The following is a 19,635-nucleotide window of genomic DNA, read 5'->3' as shown; positions in this document are numbered from 1 at the left end:
AATTTAACCTTTTTTTCCCCTGGAGTGCTCTCTCTCTCTCTCCCACTTTTTTTTTTAAATCCTTACCTTTGTCTTAGAGTCACTACTGTGTATTGGCTCCAAGGCAGAAGAGTGGTAAGGGCTAGGCAATGGGGGTCAAATGACTTGCCCAGGGTCACACAGCTAGGAAGTGGCTGAGGCCACATATGAACCCAGGTCCTCCAGTCTCTAGGGCTGGCTCTCAATCCACTGAGCTACCCAGCTGCCCCCTCTCTGCCACATTCTTAAAGATCCATGTATTTATTTAGGGAAGGATGAGCAATAAACTTCAAAACAAAAATATGGCAAAACTGTATCAGAATAATGCAGGTCCTGATGATACTTTGCCTGATGTCTCTTCATTTACAGCCATGAAAAGCTGAGTGTTTTTCTAAAACCAAGTTTGTGTCTGTCAGATTTTAGTCCTTGATGAACTCTAGGTATAAAATAAAAACCCACAGCTATTTTTATGTAGAAAAACAATTTATTCCATCATAAGCACTTACAGTTAGTCATGGACAGTAACAGGCTGCTGGTTGGACAAGTTACCCCAAAAGATGTCGTAGAAAACGAGTGGTCATGGACTAATTCCGTTAGTGTGGGGTTTGTTCAAAAAATTTTTTTAAAGAAAGGAAAAAAAGAAAGAATACCATTCAGAATTAATTTTAAAGTATGTCAGCTACCAGTTGCTTTGTTTTCAGATTACTGTGCAGTCTACCAGGGGTACATCTGTCAGGTAAGAACATATACCTTCTTTGTAACCTGGTGGTCCCAAGTTTAAAACAAAAATTCACAGAAAGCAAAGAAATAATATGAAAACATAGCTCAAGAAATACACTAGAGAGCAAAACTATATGAGAAGGTGAACAAAGATATTTTGTAGGTACAGCTATAAAACATTTCACATGGCTGTTTGTCCCCCCTACCCCCATCAGATGAGAAACGGAAGGAGACACTAAACAGTCACTAGGGGAAAAAAAATTAAATACAACAAAAAAAATTTTCACTAAGAAATTTTGACCAGGTACAGAGGAAACCAAGGGTAGCCTAGAAGGTTAGCCATGCCAATTTTAGTCTCTGAATTTCTCTATAAACAAGGGAAACAATTCAGACATCTTACAATGCTAATACCTCAGTGGCTCAGACTCCTCACTTGGATAGAAATACTATCCCATTCTAATTTTAGTTAAATTAGCCTGAAAAACTTACAGTTATAGCTTAGGAAGAAAAAAATACTCATGGTCCATTTTCTGTGGCTAAAATCAGATTTTTGAGCTGGATTTGCTCATAAAAAGTTCTTGGGGGAAAAAAAATATTAAATATGGGTGTGTGGCTCTGCTGAGTCAAGCCCCCCCCTTCACCTCAGTTAAGAGTGAGATCACTTGCTGTCTGGGTTAACTGGTGCCTATAGAAGGATGTCTCGACAAAACATGTCTGTCTCAAAACCAGTGTTGTCAATCTCAGTTTGGGAAGTAAGGGGAGTCTAAAAATCAGCACCAGTGCAGACAAGTCTAGGACCCCTGTCCCTCTGGATCCACACTTCCTTCAGGGTCTTCATCATTGTATATGTTCTCAGCCTGTACCACCAACAACAAAAGTCAGAACACAGACCACAGACATTCGAATACAAGATTTTTCTCAAAGACAAGCTTTTCATTGAAATGTATCAGGTTATTTTTGTAACCATGGGCTTCACTAGTTTTCAACTGGCAGTCAATACCTTCAAGCCTATTTATTTTTACAGGTATTACTATAAATCTCAATTTAGAAAGCAGGTGAAACAAGGAGATACTCATCTGCATCCCAGAAAGATACTGTGCTCCAGGGCAGCTAGGTGGCTCAGTGGCTAGAGAGCCAAGCCTAGGGGAAGGGAAGTTCAAATGCGAAATCCTATCACTTAACTCCAATTTCCTACCCCATATCACTTTTCTGCTTTGGAATTGAAAATTAGTACTGATCTCAAGACAGAAGGCAAGAATTTAAACTTGAGAGACCCTCCTTATTTCATGTATAATCAAAATGGATTAACCTTCAACTTTTAAGGGATCCATTGACTGGATAAAGTAAGGCATAATTCCATAATTACAGACCACTTAACTGGGGCCATAATCTACACCCTGCAAAGACAGGAGTTTTATTTCACTACTCAATAGTTTTTCAATATATTCAATAAAAGGCACTTCAATTTAGAGTGTTTACTACTACAACAATGTTTTCCATATACTAAAGGTTTGTCAGCAATATTTTCATTAGTCCAGTCTTTTCAGACTGAGGCATTAAAAACTCTGCCAAGACCACAAAGTTTGTTGGTGCCTGGAAAACAAGTCTAATATTCCAGGCTTTCTGCCTCTAGCTACTGGACAGGTAAGTGATAAAGGTTTTCAAAAAGACAAATAGAGACTTAGCTCACTTACCCTGCCAACCTACCTGACTCCTCTCTTCCCACCCTATGACCAAGAGAATGAAAGGAAAACACTCACCATTTGCCAGACTTGCATGATATTGTCTTCTGATACAGAACAAATAACCCATGGTTCATTTGGGTTCCAGGAGAAATCAGATATTTTGGCAGTGTGACCACCATGAATAAACTGAAGAGAAGGAAAACAAGATGTTAAAAGCAAAAGCCCAGTTAATGACTAGTTCAGAGTACTTCAACTTCAGAAACCTACCAACAATTCTGGTGGGCCATCTTCTGCATCTTCTGGGGACTGCTCCTCTCCAATTTTACTGGAGGAAGAAAACAAATCAGAACAAGCTTCATATCACATAGACATGTAATTGGAAATCCACGTGAATAGCACAAACCGAAGTAATCCAAATGATGTACCTCAAGTCCCAGACGTTCAGCCTTCGGTCAGTGCCGCTGGAAGCCAAGATAGTTTCATTGTGAGGAGACCACTGAACCTGAAATGAGGCATACAGGAAATAGAAACGGTAAGGAATAGAAACTTGGTAGTGAAAAAAAAAACAATAAACTCTCAAGTTTTCTAAATATCTTTTAAATAGAATAATAGAGATGATTAAATTTGGTCAGGATTTTGGAGTTATAAGGTACCTTAAGGGACATCTAGTCTAATCTTCACTGTTTTTGTTAAGATGTCTCAGGCATGTCCAACTCTTTGGGACTCCAATTGGTAAAGATATTGGAATGGTTTGCCATTTCCTTCTCCAGCTCAATTTACAGCTGAGGAACTGAGGCAAACAGGGTTAAGAGACTTGCCCAGGGTCACAAAGCTAGTAAGTGTCAGAGGCCAGATTTGAATTCAGGCCTGGCAGTCTATCCACAGAGCCACCTAGCTGCCCCTCCTCACTGTGCATGAGGGAAAAGGAAGGGGGAATGAAAGCCTAAGTGGTAAAGTAACTTATCCAAAGTGACATGGGTAGCAAAGTGGTAGAAGTGAGATTTGAACTCAGACCTAACTCCAAAATTCAAGTGTTCTTGCTATCACTCAAGACATTTGAAGTCCTTCCCCATATACCTTTTTCCAGTCTTATAGTACACTACTTCCTTTGTTCTTTAACAAGTTTTTATTAAACACTAAAATCCAAATCTATGCCACATGTTGAAGATACAAAAATGAAATCAAGCTAAGATATATAAGAGAAAGGATGTTAATAAAAAGGAGAAATTAAAATAAAATGCCAAGAAAAACTTGAAGAGGGAAAAGAACTCCTAGCTGGATGACCTGTGATCTGTTTTGGTGGCCAAAAAAAAAAAAAAAACCCACCAGCTAAAAACATGAATGTAGGGGGCAGTGGATTAAGGGCCAGGCCTGGAGGTCCTGGATTCAAACTTGACTGTAAATACTTCCTAGCTGTGTGACCCCAGGCAAGTCATTCAACCATCATTGCCACTGCCTTGGAACCAATACATAGTATTGATTCTAAGGTGAAAGGTCTTAAAAAATAAAAAATAAAAACATGGGATCTACAGAAAGACAAAAAGTATTTTTACATTCAAAAACACATCAGAGGTCTTGTGTTTTAGTCTATATAATTTTCTTTGTTAAAAAAAAAAAATAGACCAAATGGCTACTCTGTGTTCTATTAGTCTTACAACTATAATTTATGGAAAATAATGAGGGCTGGAGTTGTTAAAAAATGCTTCATGAAGGAGTAGGGCTTCATCTGGCACTTGATGGAAGGGTAGAAAAGCAGGTTTAATGGCTCGGAAAAGAATTCACTCACTATACTAGGTTATGGACTTAAAAAAGAATGGTAAATATAAATTGGACAGGCATCATGGGACTAATTCATAGGCAAATGATCCTAAAACCTTAACAGTAGGCAATAGTGAATGAACTATTACAAGTTATTGTTGTTTTATGTGCACAATGACATTAGACATTATGGTAATAAGAATAATGGAGTTGGAGTCAAAAGACTTGGGTTTGATCATTTATTACTCGCTACCTGCGTATTTTGGGGCAAATCCCTTCATGTTCACAAGCCTTAGGTTTCCTCAATCAAATAAAAGAAAAAAAGAAAAAAAAAGAGTTGGTCTAGGTAATTTCTAAGGCCCTTTTTTCTAGTTCTAAATCTATGATCCAAACATGTTTATGGACTATTGATCAGTATTGCTCTGAGAACTAGACTTTAATTTACTTTAAAAAGTGCTTTATACACAGTATCTCAACAATTCTGAGAAATGGGTACTACAGGCATCATCCTCATTTTAAAAGAAAATAGGAAACTCAGGGATTAAATGACTGATTACATGTGCCACATGAATCGGCACAAAAATTCTTTGCTATTTCTTCATTTTATTTTTCTAGGTTATCTGTTTTTATTCATTTTCCCTCTGTTTCTGCTCTGTAACTGCCCTGCAGTATTAGTTAGAAATGAAACTTGGCTTCTCCAGCATTCTTTTCTCAACAATAGGCTGGTTTTATCCTCTCCAGGCTAAGAAAAGTGTGAGGCTAGAGGCCACATCTGACTTGCTTCAAATGTTTCAACCTCTGTCTACAGCCATTAATAATTTATATTTATATAGCAATTAATGTTTATTTATCCAAATGGGTTCGAATCTCTAGCCATCACTTCACATCTGGATTTATTCAACAGCTTCCTCCTTTGCTCTTTTCCCTTGGGTAGTTCCACAGGAAATAACAATTAAGCCAAAGCCCTATCCCTGAGGAAAAAAGCCTTTTGAGAAATTATAATCACTTCTACTGCTTATAAACAACAACTTCAAAACAAAAAGAGCATAACTAATTCCAATACAAATGCAAGCATCCAAATCTGACCCAACACCATTTCAAGAACCTGTCATCTCACTGGTTTTAAATAATCCTTCATGACACAGACTTTGACTTCTCTAGAGGTTAGCAGTCTGTCTTATAAGAGTCACTGTAGGGGGCAGGTAAGTGGCTGAGTGGATGGAGAGCCAGGTCTAGGATCTGGAGGACCTGGGGTTCAAATTTGGGCCTCAGATGCTTCATAGCTATGTGACCCTAGCAAGCCACTTGACCCCAATTGCCTTTACCACTCTTTTGCCTACAAATACATAGTATTTATTCTAAGACAGAAGATAAGGGTTTTAAAAAACAAAACAAAACCTTTGGTAATCTCTTCATCACAATGAATCAACAGCAAGACTTTGTAGAACTAAACCAGAGCTTTGCCTTTTCAAAACACTTTAACAGGGAACTAAAGTAACAAAGCTCCCCAGGAAAGCCCTCTGCAGGTTTATTTATGTGGGATAAGAGAATACGACTCTCGTTCACAAGTGGAAAATTTCCCTTGAGAACACATTTTGTTATGCAAAGTTGGAATCAGAAGATAGATCTACTTTTGTTACCTAAAATCCAGGAAAGATCCCCAGTAGTAAAGTGATTGTTCTTACCTGGAATATTTCATCCTTATGTGACTCAAAGGAATGCAACTTCAATTTCAGATTTCTAAGATCCCACAATGCAACTGTCTAGATATATTAAAAAAAAAAAAGCAAAGAAATAATTTCACAAAAAGGGGGAGGAGAGGAGACAAACACAAAACCAAAAAAGTCTGCATTCCCTAAATATCTAAACGCCTATTTATTCAACACAGGGAAATTTGGAAGAATTCATTCTTTGAATTTAGGTAGGAAAAATTAAAAAACAATAACAAAAAACCCCACATCTTACCTTATCAGCTGATCCTGTGGCAAGAATGAACTCACTATAAGGATTAAAAGAAAGACAATTTACTTCAGCAGTGTGGGCATCCACTGAGTGGCTTGGTTTAGAAGTATTATTTGACCGTGTGTCCCAGCTAGAGCCAGAGGGAAGAAACAAGAACAAAACAACAAGTTTAAGATCACCTAATTTAAGTCTAAGTTATTTAAATGAGAGTAAATGAAAAAAATCTATTTACATCATAAGTTTCTGATCATCAGCAACTGATCCAAAGAGAGATTCATGGAGGAGGTGCCAAGAAACATCTTCGACTACTGCTGTGTGTCCTGTGAATATGGTCTTTGCATCCACTACTTTGCCTTCCTTTGGAACAGCACTGATGTCCCACAAGCAGATGGTCTTAAAAAGTAAAACAAACTTTTAGATAGAAGGGACCTCACCACCACCCACACTCCTCATAAAAACCCAAATGATTAATCCCAGTGGCTCACTACAGGAAGCTTCCTGGGGCAGGGAAGATACTTACATGATCATCTGATGCACTAAGCAAGTGTCCACTGAGATTTGGGTTCCACGACAACCCATAGCCCTCTTTTTGATGTCCACGGAGGCGCAAGTCTGGATTACACTCCCCAGAAGGGTCTGCAAAGGGATAGAGAAATTAGTCTATTGTCACTTTAAGCAAAATCACCATGGTCAAGAAGCTCATTATTTTTAAGAGAGCTTCCCATTAAGTTTATATTCTAATGGAATTACTATCATTCTCTCTATTTTGGTTGAAGAACACCCAGACCAAATATGAAATGCATATGTAATGGAAATTATCAAGTCCTTCCAACTCTAGAAGATACTTTTTTAAACAGAAGGGAAGAATCTCTACCCACACACTGAATACAAGATGCTAAATCATGCAAAAAAAATAATTAGCAATTAGGCTAGATTGAAAGGAGCAACATAATCCCATAGTGATTCATTATTTGGAGAATTTTCCTTTGCCACTAGGCATTTCTCTCCCAGTTGAACGCACAAGTGTGTCTATATGGAAAAGAGTATATACCTGGCTTTGAAGGGTGCTTGGTATAGTCAAAAACAAGGACATCACTGGATGGAGTCTTTGTTGCAATGATGCAAGGATTCTGGGGCATATAACGTGCCCTGTTCACTTCTCCTTCATGGTTAATCTTGATTTCAATTTCAATTTTCCCGCTAACTGAGCCAAAGCCTCCAAATTCTGTAAACACAAGAAAAACTACTAGGAGGATGTCAAAGTAAGAAGAAATAGCATACATATGCTAATCAAGGATATCAGCAAAGTGCCAGTATTATGCTAGAAATATTCAGAAAAATCTTATTGTTAAATGTGGAAAATTAATCATTAAAAATCAAGGATATCAATACTATAAATTTTACTACAAAAAGGCACTTAAGAAATCACATGAAAACATTCATGAAAAGTTGTGAACCACTAGAGAAATATTAGGTATTATTATTGTAAGATATTAAATCTAAAGAATGCTGGGCATATAAGAATTGCTATTAAAAATTATTACTTTCAGGGGTCAGTTAGACACAGTGGATAGAGCCAGGACTGGAGACAGGAGGGTCCTGGGTTTAAATCTGGCCTCAGATACTTCTAGCTATGTAAGGGTTAACACACACACACACGCGCGCGCGCACACACACACACACACCATATACATACATACACGCACATATAAAAATATATATAAAACACACGACTTCTCCCAATAATTCCAATTTTCTGATTATCTTGAATTTCAATTTGTGCTTTCTGTTTGAAATTCTAATCATACATCAAATTACAAAAATAAAAACACTGCTATACTTTTCTTTTTTCTTCCTAAGGGACAGACAGAGGGCCGACCTGCAGCCAGGAAAACCTTGGTTCAAACTCTGGCCTCAGATACTTCCTGGCTATGTCCCTGGGCAAATTGCTTAACCCCAATTGCCTAGTTTTCACCATTCTTTTGCCTTGAAACCAATCCATAGTATTGATTCTAAGATGGAAGGTAATGGGGGGAGAGAATAGGGTTAACCAAATTTGCTTTTGATCCCAGAGCCAAAGTTTTCCAGCTATTAAGTGAAAACATAAACATGACCCAATCAATATACTTCAATCCATCTCTGAACTCACTACCATGGAACAGAACTTATCTATGCATTCTCTCATATAATAGTAAAAAAGCCAAAAGGGGAAAATAAGAAGTAGTACTTCCACTGTGGAATGGCTTAAACAAACTATGATGCAAGAATGTAATAGAATTTTATTGTACATAGAAAAAATGGCAAATACACAATATACCCAACAGCAACATAAAGGGAAAGAATGACCACTATAGAATTATCAAAAGTGAATGTTGTGAAGATCCCCCATCCCACATCATTCCAAGGAGGCAGAAGTGTACAAGTATAATGCATTACATGTATTTTTAGATTTTTTTTTGATGTATCAATCAGGTATACTTAAAATTTTCCTCTTTAAAAATAGTTTATTATAGAATTGTTCACAGAAAGGGTGCAAAGGGAATACTGAAACAAATTCTGATGATGTAAAAATACCTCAAAAGATATCAGTAAATTATCTTTTTTTTTTTTAAACCCTTACCTTCCGTCTTGGAGTCAATACTGTGTATTGGCTCCAAGGCAGAAGAGTGGTAAGGGTAGGCAATAGGGGTCAAGTGACTTGCCCAGGGTCACACAGCTGGGAAGTGTCTGAGGCCAGATTTGAACCTAGGACCTCCCGTCTCTAGGGCTAGCTCTCAATTCACTGAGCTACCCAGCTGCCCCCAGTAAATTATCTTTTGAAGAGGAAGAATATTTCTCTCTATAAGACCAGAGGATGGCCTCTAACATATTGGGGAGACCATCTATGGCAAATGAATTTTGGGACAAGCACACACCTTTAATACCCATGCATACACATCCTCACACAAGGTTAGGCCAGGCTTACTGCCTCTCTGAGCAAAGCAGATGGATGCAGAGGAATTCTTTTCATGTTATTGTGTAAAGTCCAATTGTACACAGGCAGCAGAATGAGACACATACATGCTACCTCATACAATTTTGGGAAATTAGCCTACAATGCAAATTTTATTGCCTGATACTATTTAAAATATCTTACTACAAAATATTGATGTTTAAACCATACAGTTAACTCAGCAAAAGTATCTTAAAAATTTTGAGTAGGCATCAAAGATAGTCATTTGTATAAGAAATCTTTAGGCAAAAGGATCATACCCAATTCCGAATCTATAGAATTCAGAAAACTTAACCCAATTTCCTCAATCAAGAAACTGAAAAAATTGAGAGCCCAGGCCTAGAGTACAGGTAATCCCTCCACATCACACAACTTTCTCCATTGTGGTTTCAATATAAAAAACTAAAGTTTGGTGAGTTTTGTAGAAGCTGTAGATGACATGTGAAAGTCAGCAGATGACACTGAAAAACTTGAGAAACTCATTTTTACTTAACATTGACCTACATATAACCTAAGACCAAATACTTAACTCATATCTTGGTGCTGCAAATGCTCCATGAAAGAAAAAATTCAGACTTTTCTGGTATAAAGGGCCAAAAAATTTTATGTGGATTTTTCAGATCATGGGGGCACTGTGCCCTTGTGATGTGGAAGAGATACCTTTATTCTGTTATATAGATATCAAACCAAATTTTAAAAAAATACATGCAACCCAGATAATTTCACATTTTATAATGCTTGAAAGTTTACAAATCACTTTATATACATTATCACATTAGATCTGCATAAATCTATGAAGGAGAAATTACAGGAGTATACTATTCCTATTTTATAGAGGAGAAAACTGAGACAAATTAAGCAATTTGCTTAAGTCACAAAGTTAATGTGCACTGGAACAAAAATTCCAACCCAGATCTTCCTGACTCCCACAATTCCAAACTCATTCTCTCACTAAGTACCTATTCTGTTCAATGTTCTGCTAGGACTTGTAGTGATAGAATGCAGCATACCTATACAAGATACCTACACTGAGGAAGTTAGCTGGGGCAATAAAACAAAAACATAACATACTGAAACAATGACAACAGCTCAAGACTACAACAGTGGCAGTGCTTGTCATTAGGCAATATATGACTTGCATTTCAAAACCTTCAGTGCTAAAAACCTCTCCAATTAAAGACAGTAGATACTGTACAATCTCCAAAAACTACAGGCTCCCCTCATACCCCTCATGATTCTGGTTGCTTCTACAATTCTCAAAGGTCAAGATGTAAACAGAAGTGTCACTCACTTCTCCAAAACTTAACCAGATTACAATGTAATGGGGAAATACTTGACAATGACAAAATAAAAAGAAATTTTAAAATGACAAAATAAAAATATAGTACAACATAGATAACATTAATTTGTAGTTTTCTAAGTCAAAATGCTAGTGCTGGAGGGATCCTTTCTCTTTGAATTTGACATCATCCTTTGTAGAGGACACTGAAAACAAGAACCATTCCTCATCTCCTACTCCAGTCAATGATTACAGGAGCCAGGATGGAGGTTATTGGCCAAAACTTCATTATTCTAACATGGATCATACAAAGGGATACACACTCCAAAAGCTACCAAATAGTAGGGGAATGGATAATTTATATACTGTAGTCACATCACAGCTACTTCTTGGAAGAAAGGCCCTGGAGGGCATACTATGATTTTCTGCATTATGGAGAACACCTGTAGAATGACATTAAGTTGAGAGGGTCAGAGTGCTTAAAAACAGAACTACTGTTCCATAGGAAGCTAAAGCAAAATAACTATTGCTCAGAAACCTTAAGATTCTTATATTACCATTTTGCTTCCAGCTCTCCCTTAAGGAAAGTTCTTACATATTCATAATATCTTAAAAATAATTAGTACCAATGCATTTTGAATTCTACTCAAGTGTCAATTATGCAATTTTTTGGGGTTTTCTTCAAAATTTATTATTAGTTTACTAACTAAATAATCAAGAGAACACTAGATGATGACCTAAAATCATGATGTCAAAAAAGGGAAATGGTTCATATCTGGAAAGGTACACTTTATCTGGTCTGAAAATTTCCACCTAAGCTCATATACACTATTTTCAGTTTATATTATTTTATTGTGCACCCAGGCAGCTTTCAATACAAACACAGGCATTCTATTTTATGACAGAAGTAGAACTTCAGCCCGTCTTCACATTTTCATTGCTTTCACATTTTAAACAACTGCTTGCTACCATTTACCTGAAATTGAAAAGTGATCAAGCAGGCTTTGACCAATCATTCTATCCCCCATTAATCAATTACAGGACCTTGGAGAGAGAACAGAAGACTTCAACTGGTTATTCTAGAACCATAATGGCGAACCTAAAGACATGCATGCCAAAGATGGCACACAGAGACCTCTCTGTGAGAACGGGCAGGCCCCTGATTAGGCCTGCAAGGAGCCTGGCCCTGCTCCCAAACACAGGGGGTGGGACATTCTAGCCTTCACTTCTAGCCTCTCAGGGGCTTATCTAGGCCAGCCTGCCCCACCCCATCCACCTTGGACAGCCAGCCTGAAGCCCTGCCCTGCCCTCAATGCAGGGGTAGGTGGGACATTGCAGGCAAGGGGCGGGGCATGGCACATGGTCCCCAAAAGGTCCATCACTGGTTTAGATGATGGTAAGGAGCTACCCTCCTTAGTGCTCTCTAATAAGCTAGACTAATTGTAAGGAAACCTCAACCAGAACCACCAAGGTATCTTCACTGCCAGGATAACCTGCTTAAGACCATAAGGACAATGAGAATCAGTTTCCTCTCTTTTAAGCCTCAAGCTTATCCTAAAAATCTCACCAACTTTAATGGTAGCCTAAACTACCACTGAAAGCTAAAGATTTTGTTCTGTTACCAGTAAAACACACGTTACCCTTCTAGCTTTACAAGGCTCTAAATAGTATTTAGTTTAAAATTTTTAATGAAATAGAAAAGCTAAAACTGACCAAAAAACCCCACACATTGGCAAAAAAACCCCCAATAACCCAGAACACTTCAGTGTGTATGTGTGCACACACACACGTGTGTTTTAAAGACACATGATTTCATCAGCATGTATACTCCCTTTACCATAGCAGATTATGAGTCCTCCACACTATTTCAATAGTTCTTATGAATGTAAGCTACAGCCTGCCTCCAAATACTCATCCTATGGTGGCCAAAGTTCTGCTGAAGATTTTGCCCTTCCTTCTTCCTAAATTCCCTCTATCCTTCGAAGGTACCATTAACCTAATCACCAGGTTAATAATGTTGGTCATCCTCTGCTCTCCCTCAGGTACCAACATCCAATTAGTTGCCACGTCTTGCCAATTCTACCTCTCCAATCAATGCCTTTCATCCATGCCCTTCTTTCCACTCAGAACTACCAAACTAGTTCAGGGATTCTTCACTGTACTATTTTAAACGCCTCCTGTCTGGTCTTTCTGACTTCAGTTTCTTTCCTCTCTAACCCATCCTTCAGTCCTACTATGTCATTCTCCTACTTACAAAGTTTCCATTGCTCCCTCTTGCCTCAGGGATAAAACAGAAAGTCCTGTTTGGCATTTAAAGCCCTTTGCCTTCTGGCTGGCTCAGGCTTACTACACATCATTCCCTTTCACACACCCTATGTTCCAGCCAAACAGGTCTTCTCACTGTTTCCTGTACATGGCATCCCACCTCCCTTCTCTGAGTCTGTTTTCCAGGCTGTTCTCCATGACTGCAATATTCTCTCCCTCCTCACTTTCTACTCTCTAGCTACTCTCAAGACTTAGGGAGTTCAAGTGATACCTTGTATCTGAGGCCTATCTGTAATGTGCTAAAGTCCTTTCTGGCCCTCTGACAAAATTACTTTTATGTTCCGCATTGGTCTGTGTACGTTTCCCTTAGGAGAATGTTACCTCATTGATGGCAGAACTTCTCTGATTTTGTCTATATAATCCCAAGGTCCAACACAAAATAGGTACTTAATAATGCTTCCTTAGCATTGAATGAATGAATGCACACTTAGCTAATTTGGCCCTTTGATAATTCAATATAAAGCCATTAGGAATTGAACTACAATGGCCTACTTTTCAAGAACTCAACTTCCATACCCCAATGAGAAACTGGAATAGAATTCCAAAAACCAGGGGGAACAAAGGAATAAAAAAGCAAGATGAATAAGTAAAAGGAACTAGGAGAAACAGAAAAACACTTAAGCCGTTATAATACATACAGGACTACAAAAGTTCAAATTTGGCAGAGTTAACTGCCAAGATGCACTTAGAACAATTTTCAGGCACATCAGAAAACAAACCTGCTTTGGCCAGTGGCCCATGATCAAGACATACACAGACCTTGATCAGAGTTCCTTTTGCCCCTGGCAGTACTCTGCTAACCAAAGAATCAAAAGTCTAGTTGCACAATTATTTTGACAAAAGAATGCCTAGCAAACAACTAGAGTAGAAAGTATATGTCTTAGATGAAAGAACTGCTTATGATTAATACACATCTATATAGGAAATATTCAACAAGTAATTTTATTCAAACAAGAGATAAGGGAGTTTGTAAGATCTTCAATGCTTTGCCAATGATTCAATTTCTTCCTTTTCCAAGGGAAAAGTGTTAATATAATGCATCAGAAGTACTCAACATCTTATGACCAATAAGAATCATATAGCTGAATGGCTGACTTTTAATGAATGCACACTGTCCTTGCCTTATAAACTTAATTTCCTTCACACAGAATAGTTCTTTGTCATAGAGATTATGAATCCATGGCACCAACAACACTTCTGCACCATTTCATTAGAGGCATCCTATCCAAAAACACATTTCCATCATATCTCCGCTATTGTTGGAGGCTTGATAACATAAACTGGAAAGAAAACTAAAGCATATTGCCTTGTACACCTCAGGGGCAAAATAAACACCTAAGTTGAATGAATAGAAAAAATTCAAAAGAGGTAAAAAAGGTTGTCTGCACACCTACTAACCCTTCCCATGTTGCTAGCAACACCATTTAACACAAAGAACCCTGAATGGAAGTCAAGATATCTAAGTTATTTTCTGATTCGGGCATTTTTAAATTTTGATGAAGTCTAATTTTCTCTTGGCCAAATTGTTTTCATCTGAAAAACTGGGTTAACACTATCTGCCCAGCCTACTTCTTATGATTGTCCCAAGGTTAACAATTTCAAGAATTTTTAAAAATTTATGTATTGCACAATGCAATATATGCTACCATTAGTCCAGACCCATAAGCAGACAAAAGCAATCTAAACATAGTTCCAACTCAATGGCCTTCTCTCAACTGCCACTATCATGCCAGGGCTGGTATTGGCAGGGGTCAGTTTTATGATAGAGGAACAGGGTCAAGCAAAGTGAAGATACTTAACACTTTTTTCTCCATTGTAAACCAACATGGATACAGTATATTTTGCTTTCCTAACCTAGAGTAACTAGCATATCTTGTTTTAAACAAAAGTAGCCCTTTTATTAAGTATGTTTCCCACCACCTTTGCAAAAACTCAAGAAACAAAATTGCTGTGAATCTTACCTCCTTTTTCACTGTCATAGTGAGAGGCATCAAACTGAGCATCATCATTGGGGAGCTGCACACTGGCTATCACAAGATGATTCTGTTCATCAGATGTGTGTGTACCCAGGACAAGTCGATGAATGCTGAAATCTTTCCCTTCGGGTCTGCAATAGCAAATTGGGTTACTAAATTATCATATTGCCAATTATATCCAGCTAACCCTGAGCACTGGATTACTCCAACCCTTTGTAGCCTTCATTCTTATATGTGCTACTCTAAGGTGGGGGAAAAAATTATGCAACTGTTTTCACTAAGTCCTCTACAAAGGTGTTACACAACCGTAACTGGGTCTTCATTGCTACCAGGCAATCCTACTATCATCCCCATTTTATAGATCAGGAAACTGAGGCTTATAGAAGTTAAATGAACTGCCTGTGAGTATATAACTAGTATAAAAAAGCAGAATGTGAAACCAAGACACTGATTCCAAGTCCAATATTCGTTCCACCATTCTCTTCAAAAAGAAACTAAATTAGCTCTAAAAGAAACAAGATAGATAAAATTTTTATGATCTATAACTTTAGGTACTCTACTTCCTCAGAATATTGATGACAGACAAAGGCAATGAGCTTTGTGGTTATGCTTCTAATAAAGACTAGAAATATTTTTTGAAAGCTGGGTAAATGTAAGCACTATCTCTGTACATGGAAGCCTCCTGGTCAAGTGCTTTATAGATTATTCAGACTTAAGATTTGGAAAGGACCTTGGAGATTGTCAAGGGATCTTGGAGGTCTTTTTAGACCAATTACTTGTTTTATAGATGAGAAAATTATACAGCTAATTTATTTGCCTATGGGTCTCAAACAAGGAAATAGTATGGTTACTTTAATTAGGTTCTTCTCACTACAAATCCACAATTCTTCCTAAACACACACACACACACACACACACACACACACACACACACACACACACACACACACACACACACATACACAAGCACACCATATTAATAATTTTTAAAAAGTGAATAATCTTATAAAACCAAAAACCCCAACACATATACCCAAATAAAAAAGTAAAAAATCATGTTTTCATCTGCATTCCTATTCCAACAGTTCTTTCTCTGGAGCCGGATAGCATTCTTTTTCATAAGTCCCCTAGAATTGTCCTGGATCATTGCATTGCTGTTAATAGCAAAGTCTGTCACATTTGATTGTTTCATGATATTGCAGTTACTGTGTATAATGTTTACCTGGTTCTGCTTATTTCATTCTGCATCAGTTCACAAAGGTCTTTCCAGCTCTTTTTGATATCATACTGTTTATCACTCTTTACAGCACAATAGTATTCCATCACCCTCATATACCACAATTTGTTCAGCCATTCCCCAATTGAGGGACATCCCTTTAGTTTCCAATTCTTTGTCACAACAAAAAGGGCAGCTATAAATATTTTTGTACAAACAAGTCCTTTCCCATTTTAAAAAATCTCTTTGGGCTACAGACCTTGTAGTGGTGTTACTGGATCAAAAAATATGTATTTTTTTACAACCCTTTGGGCATGATTCTAAATTGTCCTCTAAAATGGTTGGATCAGTTCACAACTCCACCAGCACAGTGCATTAGTGTTCCAATTTTTTTGCCACATCCCCTCCAACATTTATCATTTTCCTTTCTGACAGGTGTGAAGTGGTACCTCAGAGTTGTTTTAACTTACATATCTCTAATCAAGAGGGATTTAGAACATTTTAAGACATGATTATTGATAGCTTTGATTTCTTCATCTGCAAACTTATTTGACTATTTATCAACTGGGGAATGACCTGGCAAATCCACTGTTCTTACATTTACACTCTACTTCAATTTGCTACTACCTTCATGTGACTACTCAGCTTACCAAGAAAATAAAAGCCATAGTATTTTCTCTAGATTCACAAACTGTTCACAGTAGTGCTAACTTGTGGGCAATTACCCAAGCTATCTTGCCCATATCTTTCTACATACAAGAACTGCAAAGCAATGACTAGTCACATATACATAAATAGCTAACCAATTTAGATCAGGTTAGTGTGGAATAGAGTGCTGGACACAGAAGCAGAACCTACCCTCAGAACATTACATTTAATCTCACTTAGCCCTAGTTTCCTCTTCCATGAAGTAGGGATAAGAAAAGAATTTACCACATAGGGCTATTGTCAAGATCAAATAAAATCAACAAACATAAAGCACCTTGGAAGTCTTACTATTGTTATACCACTCCCCGATTTATTGGGAGAAGAGGGACATATCTCTACCCCTTGATTGATAGGAACCTAACTGGAAAAAAACAAAACTAACAATCACAGACCATATCCTTAAATCCTAGGTGGTATAGTAAATAGATGGGTGGAGCTGGAGTCAGAAAGACCTGGTTCAAATCTAGCATCAGACCCTGGATAAGCCACGTATCTGCTTCAGATTCCTAATCTGTAAAATGGAAATAATAGTACCTACTTCCCAGGTTTGCTGTGAGGGTCTAATGTGATAATATTTGTAAAGTTCTTTGCAAATAGTCAAGATGTTGTTGCTGAGTAGATGTGTCCCACTCTTCATGACCCCATTTGGAGTTTTCTCAGCAAAGTTACTAGAATGACTTTCTATTTCCTTCTCCCGTTTATTTTACAGATAAAACTGAGGCAAACAGGATTAAATGACTTGCCCAGAGTAACATAACTAGTAAGTGCTGAGGCCAAATTTTAACTCAGGTCCTCCTGATTCCAGGTCTGGTGCTCTGGTCCATTACACCACCTAAAGACCTATGAAGAAGCTATTATTTTTATTATAATCCTGATGCCACTCCTAGTCCTTTTAACCATTAAGATACTCAAATCACCTTGTTACATCTGGAAGCCACTGTGCAGTCAGGCTGGGCCATTCTAAGGCATGGGTCATTACTAAATCATAGAGAAAAGGAGTATTTTTTTTCCATATTTTATACTCCTCGTTGATCACTCGTTCTTCTACAGCATCATCAAAGGCTGCTAAAAAAAAATAAATGAATGGAATTAACCTCTAGGTATAAGTACATTGAAAAAAGCACACACATTTTCCCCACCCTGGGGCAGCTTGAGGGGGATAGGGATATCCAGCCCCCCTTGTAGAACGTATGAGCTCTCCAAATCTTCCCCTTTTACAAGAGCAAGGAACTAACTCCAAGGGTCATTTTATAGGTTTAATGGCTGGAAAAAACTTTTTGCAAATTGAATTCAACCCTCCCTCTTCCAGAAGAGTAAACTGCAGCCCAAAGAAGTGAAGAAAAAAAAAAGGAATTGAGCCAGTTTAAATACCCAAATATTACTTTGTATTTAATACAAGAAAGCACTAAGGATACAAAAGTTAAAAAAAAATCTTTCGGAAGCTAACATTCTAGGAGGGCAAGGATATAATGCATATAATTAATGAGATAATTTCAGGTTGGAAAGAGCATCAAGAGAACAGGAAAAACCTTTCAGTTCTACTATGTAGATACAGAAATGTCCACTTCATTTGGTGTTCGGAATGAAACTTTTTTTTTTAATGAAAGCTTCTCATAGGAAGCAAGAACTTCATAAGAAGTCAAGAATTCGAAGATATTTAGTTGAGCAAAGTACATTTTAGGCATAAGCTGACACAAAAGCATGAAAGAGACGAAATATAGAATTAAGAGACCAGCAAACAGGTAAATGTGACTGCAGCACAGATGCTTAAGGATTAAATTGAAAGATGTTTGAAAAGGTTAGGTAAGTGCTGGAGTAGGTGGAAGAGACTGAAACACAGTGAAGTATTTTTTCTTGTTTTATTTTTTTTAATTCTAGAGGCAACTGGAGAGACATTGGAGTCTTGGGCAAGGTAAGATTCACAATCACATCTGTATTTTAGAAAGAGATTTAAAGAAGCAGATAGGGAAGCTTGAATGAGAGTTCGTTCTACTCAAGAGGAAACACTAGAACCCAAGATCGCCAGCACTGCACCCCCCCCCCCCAAGTCCTATCCCTGCGCCTTACAAATTAAGCCACTTGCCCAAGGTCACATAGCCAGCAGAGTAAGCAGCGCTTCGAGTCGGGGTAAGTCCCGGCTCCGCGGTGGCATGGGCATGTGTTCTAATCCTGCCTTTACTACTCGCTACCTCGATGAACTTGGGCAAGTCTCTCAGTCGGGAGCGGCCTCAGTTTCCCCAACTGTAAAATGCAGGGAATGAAATGCGCTATCGCCCAGATCTCGTTCCAGTGCACCCCTCCCCCCCCAGCCCCAGGTGGAACAGCGTCGGTTCCCGGCCTCCTTCCTGGGAATAGACACGTAGAGGAGGCGAAAAGGCCTGCGGGACGATGAGCTTCCCGCAACACTGGGGAGGGCCGGGAGCCGCAGGGAGGGAGGACTTCTCTCACACCTCTGCCTCCGTGAGTCAGGGAGGGCTGGCGTGGGCTGCCGCGGAGGCCCCCTCCCCCGTGCTCAGCCCCCTTCCCTCCCTTGGCTCCGCTCACCTTCCTTGTCGGCCATGGCGGGCGGAGAAGCTGACGGACGGAATGACGGGCGGAGGGGCCAGGGGCTCCCGGGGTCGCGGCGCAGCGATGGGGGGGGTGAGGGTGAAGGGGTGGGGGGCGGGGGAGGGCTCGAGGACGCTCGCTCCGCGCGCGCGGCCTCTATTGTTTCCTGCCGCCCCTGCGTGTGGCACGAACCGCGCACCTTCGCGCCAACGCCGGCCAATCGGAACCGACCGGAGCGAAACGGGAGGGGAAGGGGAGGAGGGCGCTCCGGAAATGGCCAATCAGAAAGCGCGTCGCCGCCGCGAACCGGCTCCGGCATCCCCCTCCCCACCACGGTTTAGCACCGCCTCCTCCGCTCCCCGCGCGGTCGGGTTGCGGGGATTAACGAGCGCGCGCAACCCGGTCGCCCGGGAAAAACGGTTGGTGGTCATGTGACCACCCATCAGGGG

At 39.1% G+C, this 19,635-nt stretch overlaps 1 protein-coding gene across 6 annotated transcripts; it reads right to left on the bottom strand.

The window, feature by feature from the left end:
• Positions 1-482: 482 nt before the first annotated feature.
• On the bottom strand, positions 483-19,619 carry RBBP4 (RB binding protein 4, chromatin remodeling factor). Of its 6 annotated transcripts, none has more exons than XM_001366455.5 (12): positions 19,184-19,619; positions 17,557-17,704; positions 14,701-14,846; positions 7,195-7,368; positions 6,664-6,779; positions 6,376-6,536; positions 6,147-6,273; positions 5,867-5,944; positions 2,849-2,925; positions 2,691-2,748; positions 2,499-2,609; positions 483-1,595 (listed from the first exon to the last, which is right to left on the bottom strand). In XM_001366455.5, exons 1-12 carry the CDS (start codon positions 19,503-19,505, stop codon positions 1,530-1,532), a joined length of 1,584 nt encoding a protein of 527 aa, XP_001366492.4. In that variant the 5' UTR covers positions 19,506-19,619; the 3' UTR covers positions 483-1,529. The 6 variants fall into 6 exon arrangements, with proteins under 6 accessions (XP_001366492.4, XP_007492956.2, XP_056651265.1 ...); XM_007492894.3 differs by having other exon boundaries at positions 17,557-17,701; positions 19,184-19,418; XM_056795287.1 differs by having other exon boundaries at positions 7,195-7,389; positions 19,184-19,364.
• Between the last annotated feature and the right edge of the window lie 16 nt (positions 19,620-19,635).

Source organism: Monodelphis domestica, chromosome 4, assembly GCF_027887165.1.
Source record: "Monodelphis domestica isolate mMonDom1 chromosome 4, mMonDom1.pri, whole genome shotgun sequence".
In the NCBI taxonomy this organism is placed as follows: domain Eukaryota; kingdom Metazoa; phylum Chordata; class Mammalia; order Didelphimorphia; family Didelphidae; genus Monodelphis; species Monodelphis domestica.
This window is presented reverse-complemented; position numbering and strand designations above follow the sequence as displayed.

What these genes read in the sequence shown, in the direction of transcription:
- RBBP4 (XM_001366455.5), bottom strand. Translation starts at nt 19,505, where the DNA reads ATGCCGGAGCCGGTTCGCGGCGGCGACGCGCTTTCTGATTGGCCATTT. An exon ending in TGGCTTCCAGATGTAACAAG is followed by an intron (nt 14,847 to 17,556) that starts GTGATTTGAGTA and finishes TTGCTATTGCAG; the next exon opens with ACCCGAAGGGAAAGATTTCA. An exon ending in ATAAGGATGAAATATTCCAG is followed by an intron (nt 2,926 to 5,866) that starts GTAAGAACAATC and finishes GCCTCATTTCAG; the next exon opens with GTTCAGTGGTCTCCTCACAA.